Raw genomic sequence first — 15,918 nt, forward strand, 5'->3', positions numbered from 1 at the left:
AAGCGGGCCTCAGAGCTTTTTAAAGTAGACAGATTTCTGAGGCGCTGGGAAGAAAGCCTCTGAAAGGGCTGATGCCCCTCATGGGAGCTGTTTGAGATGGAAGGAGGTAAGATCTCCTCAGGAATTCAGGAATCAGAGGCCAGCCTCAAGTCCAGGCTGTGCTTACCACTGAGAAAGCGCTTCATGGTGTCGCTGCTTGCCAGCTTCATGGCCGTCTGTCCGGAGTAGGTGGCCAGTGTGGGATCGGCCCCATAGGACAGCAAGAGCCAGATGGTCTCCAGGTTGTCGTTGACCACTGCATCATGGACTGGCCTGCGGACGTGATACAGGATGAGGACAATAGGGCCCAAGGGGGAACCTGGGTTTCTAGACCACAGGCTACCTCGTCAGAGAGAGGTAAAAGAAGATGACCCCAGTGTAATGTGGGTAAGACTTAGAGCAGTGGAACCACCTCTGGCCTGTACCCCCCACTACATCTCCCCACCTCCTTCTCTGCCTGGCCCTCTTTCTCCTCCCTCCCATTTCTTTCTCTTATGTTCCCCCCACATCTTGGGACAGTCTCTATGGTACAACGGAGCTCCAGTGGTAGCTCTGGAGCTGGAGAGAATGGGCCCCTGACTGAGGATAAACTTAAAGCAGATGCTTGGGGTTATGAATAGAAGAACCCGATGACCACCCATGAGAGCAGGGATAAGCAGAAAAGCTCCACACTCCAGGTGGCGGCCAAGCAAAGCCAGAGTCCTTTGACCACTTGGTATGTGGCTCATGTCTCAATTTTGCCCAGGAAGTAAGCTCTCCGACAGAGCAGAGGAGAATGGGTGGAATTTCTGTAAGACACAGCACGTGTCTTTTTAAAAGTATATAGAGATTAAATCAAGAATTCAATCTGGCCTGGACAGTGTAGCTCAGCAGTTGAGCATCAACCTAGGATCCAGGAGATTGAGGTTCCGTTCCAGGTCAGGGCACATGCCCAGGTTGCGTGCTTGATCCCCAGCAGGGGGCGTGCAGGAGGCAGCCCATCAATGACTCTCATCATGGATGTTTCTATCTCTCTCTCTCTCTTCCTCTCTTTCTGAAATCAATAAAAATATATTGAAAAAAAAATGGAAAAAAAATTCCAATCTGGATGTTAACCTAAGGTCAGCCTCCTGGCTCTTGAAGCCTGGGACTCGGCCCAAGACAGGTGCACCACCAGGATGGCCTGAGCAGCCTTCCTGGGGAAGCTGCATGTGATGGGGTGATCCCTTGACAATTGCAGCCTCCCCTTGGTAAATGCTGTGGACCTGTCAGCCAGGAATGTATCCACCTCTGCCCTAACCCGGTTCCCCCCCATGCAGTCTGTAGATGTCTTCCCAAAACACCTCCTGACAAGGTCTCTGTGCAACATGCAGCCTGGCATGCTGCAAAGGTCTAGACGGGAGCTGAGCTGGGGGAGCGGGGAGTGGTGGGGGGCAGGGAGCATGCCTTGTGCCGTCCTGCGCACTGCAGTTAACATTGGCCCCATGTTCCAGCAGGATGTTCAGAATGTCGGTCCAGCCCCGGGAGCAGGCCTCATGCAGTGCCGTGTAGCCGGCGTTGTCGCGGTGATTCACATCCTCACTGTCTTTCTGGAGGCAGTAGAGAACAACGTCCTGTGGGGACAGGCATAGCTCCATGAGCAAAAAGTGGCCTAATTCTTGAAGCCACCCCAGTTAGGTTGGAAACTCTCAAGTGTCTGGGAGAGTCTCAGAGCCCACCCTTTATTCCAGGGACCAACAGGCAAGTCTCAAAATCTTTTGTCAACAAAGTTAGTCCTGAGTGGCCATTGCCAGGGCCTCAGCTCTGAACTGCTTCCTCGGCACTGGGGAGGCATTTATGACCAAGAACACTCATCTGGGTGTGGATTGCCAGAGTGACATCCTCAGAGAGGCTCACCTACCCACCCAGAGCCCAAACCCTCAGGCCTCGACTTCCTGAGCACCGATTCCTTGGTCCAGGGCTTTGCAAGGGCAATGAGACACGTGGCAAGCACAGCCTCTGCTGGTAATTCGACAACAAGGAAGAAAGAATTGGTTTAAGTACTGTCCGTGGGTGCTGGTTTTCATCATTTTAAGTACTATCTCTGGATGCTCCCCTCAAATCAAGATTGTTTCAAGTATAATCCAGTGCAGTCATTCATCCACGTAGTGATTATTAGCTTCCCTGGGCTGAGATGACAGGACAAGAAGCAGGACTTCGGACCTAGAAGCACCCTAAACTAGTCTGGGATGAAGCTGGTGAATCAGCTGAGGGGGAGGGCAGAGGCCACAGCAGCTACCAGGAGCCCATCATCAACTCTCCCAGGCCCTGGTGAAAATGGCCTGCTAAGCCGTGCTGACTGACAGCTAGCTCACAGGCCGGCTGGGAGTGAGCGAGCAAGCATGCACGTGAGCAAGTATGCCTATGCTGGGGGTGCTGCCTCCTGGAAACAGGAACTGTCACACTGCCTGTGCCTGGGGGGGAGGATGAGGCCCCCTACTCTCCCAACCACTGCAGATATTCGCCTCTCCCCTAGGCCTCCCTCCTGTGACCGGCTGCCCTACAGCTTTGGCCCTGTCCTGGTTGGTTCTCCCGCAGTTTCCTGTTTGCTGGTTTGGCCCCAAGTTAAAGAAAATTAATGTCGAGGGCAGGGGTTGGTTGTTGTTTTTTCCTTTAGATCTCCCTTAGCAGTTCTTCAGGCCCCCACACTAGGTGTTCAAGAAAGATGGTAGCTTGCCAGTGAGACACTGTCAAGGCAGCTCTCCTATGCAGACCAGTCTAGCTGAGAGGGCAGCTGTTTTTAAATAAATGAGTCAGTTATAGCCATCAGAAGTCTAAAAAAAGAGGGCCTACTCTACAACCCAGACGCTCCACCCTTAAGAACAAATCCTGAGGAAACAGTGTGGTGGGCCAACTTAATGATATCAAGGGAGTTCATATCAATAAAAAGTGGGAAACAACCAAAATGTCCAATAATGTTATTTCATGAAGGTCAATGAGTCAGGCCTCCACCCCTATCCCCGTACTTGGGAATCAAAAAGACCTTGGTGTGAATTCAGATGCACATACAGGGTGTCCCCAAAAACTGTTCATACACTTTAATGGCCGACAGCTCAATTTTAAAAATGAAATGTATTTTAATAAACACTGCCTTTATAATTATTCAAGTGTGTGTATACATTTTTTGGGGACACTCAGGATATGTAGTAGGTGGGTGATCTTAGACATAACACTTAACACTGCTAAGCCTTGATTTTCGCACCTGTCAAATGGGGCTAATAAAACCTACCTCCACAGGCTTATGGTGAAGATGAACTGACATGAAGTAATCAGAGCTCTTAACATGACAGAAGAAGTGCTCAATGAAGCCAGCTTCCTTAACTGCTTTCCTTCTGAACCACAGGGAAGTCATTTACAGTGGGCTAAGCCCAGCCCTGCCCTCCAACATACTCTTGACCCTCCCCTACTAGAAGCCGAAATGAGGGGAAGCTACATGAAGATATGAAGAGTACTCCTCCTCCTCCTTTCTGAGTGGGGGAGCCACTGCACAGGGAAATTCAAGAAAACATCACCTGCCCAAGCCCATTTCTGGCCTAGAAATGTATTGCACGATATTATTGTGTTACCATTTCAATGATCGCAAATTGCCATTTAGATGAGCTTGCATTCACACACACTATGCCAGGAGCAAGGCGGCCAGCAGTATAGAGGCCAGCTGGGCTCAAGCCCCAAACAAAGCCCTGCCCAGGCTTCAGAAGAGCCAATGGGAGAAGTTTCTCCGCAGATGCCAGGGCAATCGCACCCTGCGGCTGGATGCTCCTTACCTTATAGCCAAGACGTGCCGCCCGTTGCAGGAGTGTCTCGCCCGCATTTTTGTTCACTATGAGCCGACGTGCCTCTGGGGGAATCTGCAGGGTTGCAGGGGACTCTGAGGCCTCCTCTAGGCTGGCACTTCGGGACTTAGAGGGGGTGCACGGTTCCGTAGGTTTCACTGAGGTGGGCGACTTGGGAGATCGTGTCTTCTGCTGGTTCCAACGCCCTTTGGCCTGGAAAGCAGAGATGCAGTCCTGGATCAGCACAGGTTCCCGCTCACTTCCACCCAGTGAGAAATGCTAAAGGGCTCCAATCCTCAATCAAATGAACCAAGGAATGACAAAGGATTAGAAATCAGAGATTGAGAGGACATCTCAGCTTCTCACAGGCACTCTGCGTGCCTTCTTTACCTGTCTCAATCTTCATTTATACACCGTCTCTATAAATAAGCAGAAGTAAACTCTGAGAGTAAAGATAAGCAGAGATGACTATCTTTGACTAAAGAGGCAGAGCTGCAGAAGCCTTCACTCCTGTTGCAAAAACCTTTGTCTAGAGCAAGTTCCCATGCCTGTCCCACACCATGATATATTGTATCTATGGAGACAAGTAACGTATCTCCTTAGTTCAGGAGTCTTCATATTGAGAAAAACTGTGCTCTAGGAGCTATGTTCAAGGAACTAGACCTAAGAAACCTTACCAGAACCTGGCCTTAAGTTAGATGATGAGATTCTACATTTAAAGATGATACCATATTTGAGACTGAGGGGCCTTGGGAAAGATGGGTGTGCCTTGCATGTGGGAGGGACAGGAATCATGGAGGGAGGGCAAAAGGAAGACTGTGCCTTCATCAGACTCCAAGATGCCCCCTGACGATCCCCACTTCCTGATATACATTCTCTTGCATAGCCCCCTCCCGCACTGGATTGGGCTGACCTTGTGTAGTCAATAGGAGATTGCAGGGATGGCGATGTGTGACTTCCATGGCTAGGACCTAAAAGACAATGTGGCTTCTGCCTTGCTCTCTTTTGGATCACTCGTTCTGGGGGAAGCCAGTTGCTATGTCATAAGGACACCCAAGTGGCCGTTTGGAGAAACCCATGGGCAAGGATCCTCCTGCCAAGAACCGACATCAACTTGCCAGCCACGTGAGGGAGCCACCCTGGAAACCCCAGTCCCAGGCAAGCCTTCAGATGAATGTAGCCCTGGCTGATACCTTGACTTAACCTCATTAGACCCCAAGTCAAACCCATCTAAGCTGCTCCTGAATTACTGACCCCCAGAAACTGCGTGACACAATACATGTTTATCATTGTGTGAAGCTGCTAAATTTTAGGATAATCCGTTACACTAGAATAGGTAACTAATACATGCCTGTTTATCCAAATCCCTCAGGGCATCAAGGTCTCACTTAAATCCTGTTTTCTACAACATTCTACAACACTCTGGTCCCCACTGCCCCCTTTCTCTGCATACCCAGAACACCTTGTCTGAATCACATAAGCCGGTGCCTGATGTCTGACTGTCTTAATTTTCTTTCATCGTTTCATAGGCAAGTCTGGCCTCCCCTGCTAGGTTTTAAGCTCCTTGAAAAACAGGGCTTAATACTGTCATCTTCTCTTTTGTTCCTTATAGTGCTTAACTCAGAGCTGGGCACAACAGTGCAACAAATATTTGTTGACTTGATTCAAGCCAGCCATGTGCTGAGCCCTAGGCATCCAGAAAAGTTGCCTAGAAAGACACGAAGCCAGGAAAGGAGAGCCCAGGCATTTGTTTCCTCTGGTAAATCCCGAGACAACATGAGCTGCTATCCATCCCCATCCCAAAGGGGCAGAGAGGTACAATCGCTAGCAGGAGGGCAGAGGTGTATGATGGCAGTACTGGGGGATGCTGGGTCAAGTGCCCAAGTTTCTGCTAAGCCAAGACAGGAGCCAAAGGGTGACTCTCCTTCTAGGGGCCAGAGTTGCCAGAGACAAGGGAGGCTGCCGTAGAAGGGGAGGAACAAGAGAAAATGGGGGCCACCTTCCCCTCCCCTCTTTCATCCTGGCTGGGATCCCCTGTGGGAAGAAGCCTTTGGCCAATGCCCCAGCTTTAGTGTTGCAGGCAGGTCCCCTGCCGCTGCTGCCGCAGCCCCCCCCCCAAGCCTACTACAAAGCACGATTCCATGGGGGCAACTGGAGCAGGTGGTGGTGACTGGGAGAAAAAGGAAGGCGGGAGGGAGAAGGGGAGGCCCTGTGAAGGAACAAAACCTCTCCAGGAGGAACATTTCAGGCGACACACTGCCAAGCAGAATAACCAGACAGAAGGATCAGCGTGTGCTCCTGAATGTCAGACGGCTGGTCACCTTTGTGTAGGACAGGGCCATGTCAGTGCTGGAGGAGCAGAGAAGGGAGGGGGACTCCCACCTTTTGCCAGAACTGCTCAGGGTTGCAGTGTTTCCCTGCCCAGCCGGCCCCTCCCCCAGTGTCTCCCAGATACAGACAGCAGCCACCCATTCACTGGGTGGAAGCATATGCAAAGAGCAGGTGGGGGTGGGGCTCCAGGGGGTAGCCAGGCCTGCCTTAGGACCCAACTGTCACTTAGGACCACAAAGTAACCTTGCACAAGCCTCCGTTTCCTCACCATAAAAAGAAGACCAACAGCGCCTACCTCCAAGAGTCCCTGTGAGAATTAAGAGCCATCCTGTGAATGGAGCCCTCAGCACAGACACGACTTCCCTGCTCCTCTCCAACCCCCTCACCCCGTCCCCTCTAGGGGTCATAGGGAATGGTCACTGCTACCTTGCTACTCCGTGCCTCTGTACCCTCATTCTTGACTGGGCTAAAGCTGAAGGATGTATACCAACCTCGAACAACAGCACTTCACAATTATCAAAGCCTTTAAACAGCATTGCCTCCTTTGTTCCCCTAAGCACCCTTGTGAGATGGAAGGAGTATCACCTCTATTTTCAAAGATGAGGAAATACGTTTGAGAATCTCGTCTGACCTAGAACCAGATTCCAGAATGAGGAAGAGGAGGAAAGGAGGGGGTAAACAAGCACCTAGTCTCCCTGCTTTTGCCAGTGCCACACAGGAATCCCTGCTTGGGAGCTGGAAAGAGCAGGAAGAGGCACAGCCACCCAAACAAGCTCAATATGATTGTATTTTTGTTGTTGTCAATGACAAATACAGGTACACATTTGAACCCAAACCTTCACGTCTCTCAAATGTACAGCTCACCCAGGATAAGAACTGTGTGATTTTTTTCAAATTGTACAATGTGGAACCTAACAGCAATGCCATGAACATCAGACCCAAAAGAGATGTCGTCCGGCTGGGCGTGGCTCAGCAGTTGAGCATCGACCTAGGATCCAGGAGATCAGGGTTCGAGTCCCGGTCAGGGCACATGCCCTGGTTGCGGGCTCGATCAATGACTCTCTCATCATTGATGTGTCTATCTCTCTCTCTCCCTCTCCTTTCCTCTCTCTGAAATCAATATATTTTTTTTTAAAAAAAGAGATGCCAATTTTGAACAGGGTTCAAAATTGATGGTGAGTGCCCACTTACCTGTTCCTTTGCTACCATGAGAAACAAAGGGACTAGACAGTGGGTGTGGGAAAGGGTGGCTATAATGGGACCCAAGTGGAATTCCTTCAGCCCCACCCTCCAGCAACCTTTGTCTGAACACCAACTACCTTGCTCCTAGTAAGTTGTTTTCTACTTTGATTGACTCAGAAATCTCCTTGATTGATTTCCAGTGACTTAAGCCCAGAAAAAAGCTTCTTGTTTGGATGTTAACTAGCTATTCAGGTTAACATCCTGCCATATTCTTTAACTCTTCCTTAACTCAAAGGAGATCCAAGGGTTGCAGAAGGAAAAGCCATCAGGAGCCAAACCCTATACTTTGCAAATGCTCATTGTTAGCTCTAACTTTGGTTCCCATTCTTCAAGTTCTCCCCTCAACACTTCTAGAATTAGTTGAAAATACTTTAATAAATACGGGTTAATGTGATCCTCACTCACTCACTCACTCACTCACTCACTCACTCACTGAACTGTTTACGAAGGAACCTCTGGAAAGCCTGCCACCCTAGCCCTCTCCCGTCCCCCATAGCTCCCCTTAGCTAGCAACATACTTTTGCCTCTTCCGAGACGTTCACCATGTGCTTGGTCTTGCACTTTCGTTTTCCTGATGGCTTTTCTGAATTTTCAAGGCAGGCTGGCTCCTCCAGGTTATTTGGGAGAAAACCATTTGGTGAATCCGAGATCCCCTGGGCTTTGTTGGGCAAGAGAAGGTTCCTGTTCCTGAGGTGGTGCTCCGAACTTTGGGAGGAAGTCTTCGGCTTACGGGCCTTTAAATCTGAAGGCAAGAAACAGGAAAGGATGGATGTCAGGGAAATGGAACACAGAATAGTAAAGCCTTCCTCCAAAATGAATCAGAGGAATTTGGGGATTAGAATCTCAGTACAAAGTTGTGTAACTATCCGCTACCTGTATTAGTGAGGTGCTGACAATTCCACTAAAAACTTCTCAAATGAACATGTAATTCAACATCAGAGTCCCTCCTCTATAAGCAGGTGACAACTCCCAGCCCTACCAGGAGGGCGCCAATCTGGCTGTCCCCAAAATGAGGGTCATGTTTAAAAGATTTCCCCATAGCCGAGAGCAAATCAGAACTTCCTTTTTCAGCTTTCTCTCTATCCCCTTTGCCTCTTTCTCCATTCCAATAGGAAAACAAATTGAGAAGTTCTGCTGAAGTAAAGTATGAAGCACACTAGGGTGGGGAGTAAAGGGTAGGAGGCTCCTTCATAGCCTCAGCTCTATCCACATGACCACCCTGTTGGTCACTCTCTGAGGACACAAAGATCAAAGCCACAGAAACTTCCTAAAACCAGAAAGTGCCATGGGAACTTAGCTGGTGGACAATCACAGAAACCTGCTGCCTCTCTTGGTTGGAAATCAAGTTACTGGAACAGATGGGGTAACATCTCTAATTCTAGCTACAGCTCACTGAACACAGCACCTCCTAATTTCAGAAAGTGTGCTTGTGATTCTTACAACTGGTTCCAGCTCCAGAGCAGGGATCCCTGATTGGTACTGGGAACCCCATTACTAAGAGCCTCATCACCCAGGTCAGTCCTAAACCCCACATGTAGAAGGGGTAGACTGATCTCTTAGCTAATATTAGTGTTACATGGCTTGGCCACTGGCTGTGTGACTGGCTGGAGATGTCATAATCTCCCCGAGCCTCATTTCTATGCTGTAAAATGAGGCGGATATAATTCACATTGTAGGACTAGTGTAAGAATTAAATGAAGTAACATATGCAAAACCCCTTCATAAAGTGTTAGAAAAAATAAGGCATCATTATTGTATTATTGAAGCAGGGCCATGCTCATGTCTTCTTTATCTCCTCCATAGGACTGACCACCATGCTTACCTAGCACGTGGCAAAAGATCAGTATGTCTGTCAAATGAATAACTGCAGCGTTGGTTTCACCAATTTGTAAAATGAGGGGGTTGCCAAGATCCAAGAGTTCTCAACTCGCCTCCCTGGACCTTGCCATGTGCTCTCACATGTGACATCAGCAAGGGCAGATCCAGATGTGGCAGCCATTATTATAGTAGAAGGAATTGGCTGGAGGTTATGCAAAGCTCTTAGAAGGCCAGCTGTAATACCGCCCCTTTCTCCTAACTAGGCCCAACCCACTAGTGGGTCCCCACACCTGTTCAAGAACTGCTGTACGAGATGGATTGTAATGGCACTTTCAGCCAAAATATTCTAAACCAGGGCTTTTGATGCAACAAGTTTGGGCTGAGGCAAAAGAGGAAGGGATAGAACCGCACCTGGTGAGGACCTCAGGAAACAGGGGGAAGCTGTATTACAGCATTCAATGCCACAAAAAAAGCAGAGGCCCCTACCCCTGTTACTCAGGCCAGGGCAGGCTCTGGAGTTTATTCAGTTGTGATGGAGCAAGGACTTCCCAGTAGCATGGAAAGGAACAGAGAGTGGAGATAGTAGGTGTGTGAGTGGGAGGGAGTGGCTCTTCCTCTCCGCTCTGCAGGCCAAGAAAGGAGATAACACAAGCCCAGAACCAAAGGAAAGATCATGAAGCTCAGACGGGAGTAAGGTGACCTGTCTAGTTTGACTCTCTGATGTCCACCTGAAAGATAGGTAATAGTAATAGGAGGGGCTCAGAGCTTTTTGAGGAGAGAGATATTTGCCAAGCAATTCCTTCATGAAGGTCACTATCAGATCTGGAGGAAGGTGGCCAGAACATATGCCAAAGACAGCCTCACTGAAAACCTTAGACACACACATGGAGGGGGAATGACCTACTTTCCAACAACTGGAGCTGCCCCCAAGTCAAATAGGAGGCCTTGCTAAACAGTGCTCTCCATGCTCCTGGAGCTGTTTAAGTAAAGGCTACCTGCCAAGAATGCTGTGGAGATCTCTGTACTGGGTAGAAAACGGGACCGGGCAACCTTGAAGGTTCTCCTCGTTTCAAAAGCCCAAGTTCAATAAGAAGCTTCCAAGCTTCTAGGAAACCAGCCCTCATTAGAGAAGATTGGAGATACAAAAGCTCCTCTTCATCCTAACACAAGTGGCTGAGGCCAACGGCTTGACAACTCATTCCTAACTAATCCATTATGGCTCTGGCAGAAAAAAGGAACACTATTCCTGCTGTCCCACAGAGTTGATGAAAATGAGCTCAATTACTCTCCTAAATGTAGGGATGGGTATCATACATGTCTCTATTTAAAACAGCGCCGGTTATGAGGTTTAGCCTTCTTTGCATTATAGCAAGCCCAGTACCTACTACCGGCTCGGTATGCAGTTATTCAGTTTTCACTAATCAGGAAGCTGCAGATATTTACCAGCAGCTCAGGATGAATATATTACGGGAGACAATCAATTGTTGTTTCACGGGCAGAGGTCAGAGAAAGAGAGTGAGTGCGAGACAGAGGTGTTATTTTGGAGCCCAGAGATGGGTGTTTTGCTCATCTGGAAATCCATTATAGGAATGCTCCTGAACAGTACTTAGCGAAACATACTGATATTAGCTAGGTGACAGGCTGTGCCTTCATGATTACATATTATAGCATCTGATGTGGCCAAAGAAAGCCTGGTTTTCTCCTTGGGTTGCCTGCTTTTCCAACTAAGGTCCAACAAAATGATGGTATCTCGGTCACCTCAAAGCTTCATCCTGCCTCTTAAGAGCCTTTGTGGCTCTAATGGAGAAAGCAAAGCTGTGCATACTTGAAGTTCTTCTGCTAGGTTTAGAAAACCATTGTACTTTTAGTTTAGGAGCTGGAGACATCCCAGAAAAGCCAATTAATACCTTCTTTCTTCTTGAACCCAGGATTCTAGGAGACAGAGCCCAGCCTCCTGAAAGACCCGACTCCCTCAAGCCAACCAGAGAACTCCCTGGTATCGAGTTGTACCATGCCAGGATTTCACTGTGGTCTTGTCCACAGATTCAGACTTTTATAAGAAATTGAAGGGCTTGGGCCTAATGTGTCCTCAGCTCACCTGTATGTAGGTCAGTCCAAATTCAATCAATCTCAACCCCAAGCCAAAATCTCTGACTAGCGTTCAATGACTCCCTCTGGCAGCAGGGGATCATAGTACCAGGTTTCTATGGGTGCAGAGGCCTTTTTCAGGAGTACAGAAGGCAGAGGTGGGAACACTCAAGATGCTGGAGGGCACCCAAAAGCTAAAGTCACTGTGGCTTGCCCAGCCGGTGTGGCTCAATGGTTGAGAATTGACCCATTAAGCTGGAGGTCACCATTCGATTCCCATTCAGGGCACAAGCTGGGGATATGGGCTCGATCCCCAGTAGGGGGCGAGCAGGAGGCAGCCGATTGATGATTCTCTCTCATCACTGATGTTTCTCTCTCTCTCTCCCTCTCCCTTCCTCTCCCTGAAATCAATAAAACATATTAAAAAAATGAACATAAAGTCACTGTAGCCTGGGGACGGGTGACAGCAGCTCACCAGAGCGGCGCCCCCAGCCGGCCTTACCTGCTCTCCCTTTCCGCCGCTGCTCTTCTTCTTGCTCAGTCAGGTACTCCCCGGTCTGGTACTTTCGGTTCTTTTGCCGTCTCCGTTTCTTCCTCTTCACTAGACCCTCCTCCTCATCTTCCTCCTCCTCTTCATTGGTATCCCACATTTGCCGGGCAGCTTCTGTCCTCCAGGGCATTTCTCGGGCTCGCCACAGGTGCCTGCGGCCCTGGCTCAGCAGAGTCTTATCCTGGGCATGGTGGCTGCGATACTGGGTATCCTCTTGGGTCTTTCTCACCTTCCGACGCTTAGCTGGGGTAGGGGTCACCTCCTCTTCCTCCTCTGTGGGGAAGACTTCCTGGCTTCCCATGTCACTGTCTGCCATTCCGGCAAAGGAGCTACAGATGCTTCCTATGGATGGGATGTACAGAAAGTGGTCAGCTACCTCTTCAGAGGACAAAGTATGGCATTGAAGCAAGTGCTCTGGATTTGGAATTTGAAGGTCTGGGTTCAAGTTCAGGCTCCACCTGTTATTAGCTGTATGCTGTAGGAAAGTTCCTTCACTTCTGTTTCCTCCTCTATAAAACGGGGATACTGTTCTCTGCCTTACTGACCTCACAGGACTGTTATGAGGCTCAAAAGAGACAATTTGCCCATAAGCGCTTCACAGAGTCTAATATACCACACAACTATCGAGTATCAAAACCACACACCCTTCCTCATCCACGTTGCCACTTTATTTCATTCCACAAACTCTTACTTAGTGCTTACAAGGTGTCAAGCATTTTGTGAGGAACAGGAGAGGGCCACAGGTCCTTGCCCTTTGGGAAGTTAGGGTTTAGAAGAGAGTGAGGAAGGACCGAATGGCATGGCATGTCCCCGCCCCTGCTCACTATGTGACCACCAATCTCACTGACGGAGCAGCCACCCTAAAGAAACAGATCTCTCACAAAAGAAGGGTCTCAGGAAAAGCGAAGCAAGAAGGAATTCCTTTCCTGTGGCACAGCCTGGGTTAGTCCCGCCCAAAGGCTCCTCAGGCACTCCCTCTTCCCTTACATTGACCCCACCTTCTATTGAGTGGCCAAGAGTTCAGGGGTGGAGCTTTCTCCCTGGCCCCTCCCCCTGCCCCGCTGCAGCTGTTGGCCACTGGCAAAGCATTTCTCCCTTTTCTCCCCACCACCCCAGGATGGTGGGATCTTCCCTGCTCTCCTCTGCCACCTTGCCAAGAGGCCATTTTCCTCCCCACTCTTTCCTTCAACTCTGCTAACAACAAAAGTACAACCCTAAATTGGCCCAATTTAGCACTACAGGGGATCTGACATCTCCCTCAGAAGCACATCTGAGACACTACCCTCTTTCTCCCAAGGCCTGGCTATTAACTCAACAATCTCCAAAGCCAAGTGAGGTCAGCAGAAGAAAGAAATGGTTTAAGGCAAACAGAGCAGCCCTTGACCAAAGTGTCAAGTAGTCACACCACTTAAAGAGCACATATCTAGCAAACTTTCCATTATACAGACCAGGCAGGGAACAAAGTGTTCTGGTTAATTTAATATTCTGGTTAATACAGAATCACCATAGAGATCACACAGGATCACCAATTTCCAAAGAATCAAATGCAGTACAATGTGTTTAACAGGAAAATGGGACTCTGCAATGTAATTGCTCTTCGATGATTCAGAGGACACTTCAGGATTTTGTGAGGCCTCCAGGCTGTCATTATGAGCCCCAATTACCACTGTGCTCTCCATGTACTGAGGTGCCAGTTAACAGAATGTCAGGCAACTGAGTTTACACTGTGCACGGCTTCCCCAATCTATCCACTTTGGATGAAAATCTGGGTGAACCAGGGTTAGGGTTTGGGTTAGGGTTAAATGTCTGTGCTGGAGATTGGCCCCAATAATCATTAGATGTCAAAGCTTGCAGTAGAGCCAGTTTTCCTAAGTGGCACAGGCCTTTCCTCTTTCTACCATTGGCTGCCAACAAGAGATGTCAAATCCCTGTTGTGAAAATCTAAGTAAATAGTCCTAAAATCTTGTGCAATCCCCCCGCCCATCCCCACCCTGGGTTCTCTTGTCTCCGCCAGGAGCTGAGCATCAGTCGGCCAGATTTCTACCTCTCTTGGCAGTGCCAAGATGGACCACAGCCTCAGACTCACTCACCAGACTGACTGCGCGTCCGGGTGCTCAGAACAACGGGGATGAAGTCACGGAAACTGCTCTTTGCTTTCTTCTCCAAGGAACCTGAAGTGATGTGTGGTTTTGGGGCAGAAGGCAGAAATATCACAATCAGAGTCTAAGGACTGGGAAGCCCCCCTGAGAGGCTCAGGTGAGAAAATCAAGGGGGGGGTCTGTGTTTTCCCTGGTTTCAGTTATCAGCTCCCCGTATGCTGCTATTATCTACGAATCTCTTTTAGAGAAGGAGCATTTCCTGGTGGTTTTGAAAACTGGGAGTTGGGTCATTTTTGCTGACACCAAAAAAGGCAGTGCATCGAATAGATTCGCCAGCATGCCAGAAAGTATAGAGGCCAGGCTGCCTGTATGACTCTGCGGCTGCTGCACCTCCACGAAGTTCTAACAGAGCTGGAGCAAGTCCCAGAGAAGGGCAACCTCAATGAATATTAGAGGACTGAGTGAGGCAGGAAGAGGGGAGCAGGAAGCGGCAGACAGAGGGAAACTGCTATATGAGAACAGACTAGAAAAGAGGCAGGTCGTATCAGACCGGCAAGGCCATGAACACAGGCTACTGTGGGCAGAAATACTTGGGCTTCTCTCTCTGATGAGGGCGCCAAGGAACTATTAGTGGCAGAGCACACAGGTTAAGTACACACCTCCCCACCCCAAACATCTTGTGTGTCCCTAAATAATAAGGGTTTAGGATTTCACTAAACCCTTCCAGCTAGCTAGTTATTAATTTTTAGCTTTTTATAATGGGAGTTTTCAAATATACCAAAGGTAGAGAAAACAGTTTAACAAATCCCCAATTCTGCTGTTCAGTCTCAATCCTCATTAAAAGCCGTGTCTTCCCTGAGCCTAGACCTACTGCAGGGTAATGGGTTGTCTACTCTGCTGCAGGACTGACTTGTGTCTGTCTGAAAAGCACCTCTTTCGGCCTTCAGAGTATGTCTTATTCTAGCAACCAGGGTGAGGCAAATAAGCCGCTTCTCCCTTCTCTCCTGCCTTTGATTTCAGAGGTGTCAATTATATCCTCTTTCCAGAGTGAGGAAGTCTCACTTTTTGATTAGTCTCAGAGCCCCTCCTCCCGGCCTGCCAGAGGGATCAGACCCCTCTGCAGCCCAGCCCAGCCCAGAGGGCCAGGACCCAGGGGCCTACCTTCCTCATGGCCATCTGCTCGTTTCCCTGGAGACTGGGACTCCGGCTTGGTCGGCTTCCGGTGCTTGTGCTTTACCCTGACTCCATTGTGCTCTTTTCCTGAATCTGACGCCCCCCTGGGGCTTTTCTTGGTGATTTCCTGGGAGTCACTAGGTGGCTTCCGGCACTGTGGAGAGGTAGAGAGGGTCAGGTGTGAGGTCAGTTTCCCTTCTTAAGAAAGCTCTCATAATGTTGAACCCTGTGCCCCAATTCTGACACATGGACACAAACTGCCCTGGTGGGGGCTGGGGAAAGGGGCCCCTTGCCACCTTCCATAGTGGGCTCCTGAGGTTTTCTGAACTGAATTCTGTACCCTCGCTGATATTCATAGATATCCACACCCCATCATTTCAAACAGGTCTACAGAGTCTGCATTCACATGCTGAATGAACACCCAAAGTCATTTTAAAAGGTGCAAAGTCAGGCCCCATACTCTCTATATCCAAATAGCAACAGAGAGACAGGCAGAAAACAAAAGTGCCTCTTCTGCAAGCCGGGTGACCACACTGTTCATATAACTTCACTGTGAATGGTATTGATACCAACAACTGAAAATAATTCGCTGTACGGGCCAACTCAAGAAAAATTATCTGTTTTCACGTGCAAATTAATACCAGAAAACAGATTAAACTGAAACAAGAAGAAAAACACAGAAGCAATTCAAGTCTCTGCACTTACAAAAGACATGGAAAAGGCCCAGGCATTATTACTAAAGCCACATTATACTCTGCAGCACTTCCAGGTTTTCAAAATACTCTCC

General features: G+C 48.9%; 1 protein-coding gene across 2 annotated transcripts in view; it reads right to left on the reverse strand.

The window, feature by feature from the left end:
- BCORL1 (BCL6 corepressor like 1) overlaps positions 1 to 15,918 on the reverse strand; it is a 59,765-nt gene that overhangs the window by 12,745 nt on the left and 31,102 nt on the right. For both annotated transcript variants that reach the window (XM_087813553.1, XM_087813554.1), the window contains 7 exons: positions 15,120 to 15,285; positions 13,950 to 14,030; positions 11,812 to 12,201; positions 7,922 to 8,145; positions 3,822 to 4,043; positions 1,465 to 1,631; positions 167 to 312 (listed from right to left, as the gene is read on the reverse strand). In XM_087813553.1, coding sequence (XP_087669679.1) covers positions 167 to 312; positions 1,465 to 1,631; positions 3,822 to 4,043; positions 7,922 to 8,145; positions 11,812 to 12,201; positions 13,950 to 14,030; positions 15,120 to 15,285 — 1,396 coding nt within the window. The remainder of the gene's footprint in view (positions 1 to 166; positions 313 to 1,464; positions 1,632 to 3,821; positions 4,044 to 7,921; positions 8,146 to 11,811; positions 12,202 to 13,949; positions 14,031 to 15,119; positions 15,286 to 15,918) is intronic.

The sequence above is a fragment of the Miniopterus natalensis genome, chromosome X (genome assembly GCF_054644295.1).
Source record: "Miniopterus natalensis isolate mMinNat1 chromosome X, mMinNat1.hap1, whole genome shotgun sequence".
NCBI classification, from domain to species: Eukaryota; Metazoa; Chordata; class Mammalia; order Chiroptera; family Miniopteridae; genus Miniopterus; species Miniopterus natalensis.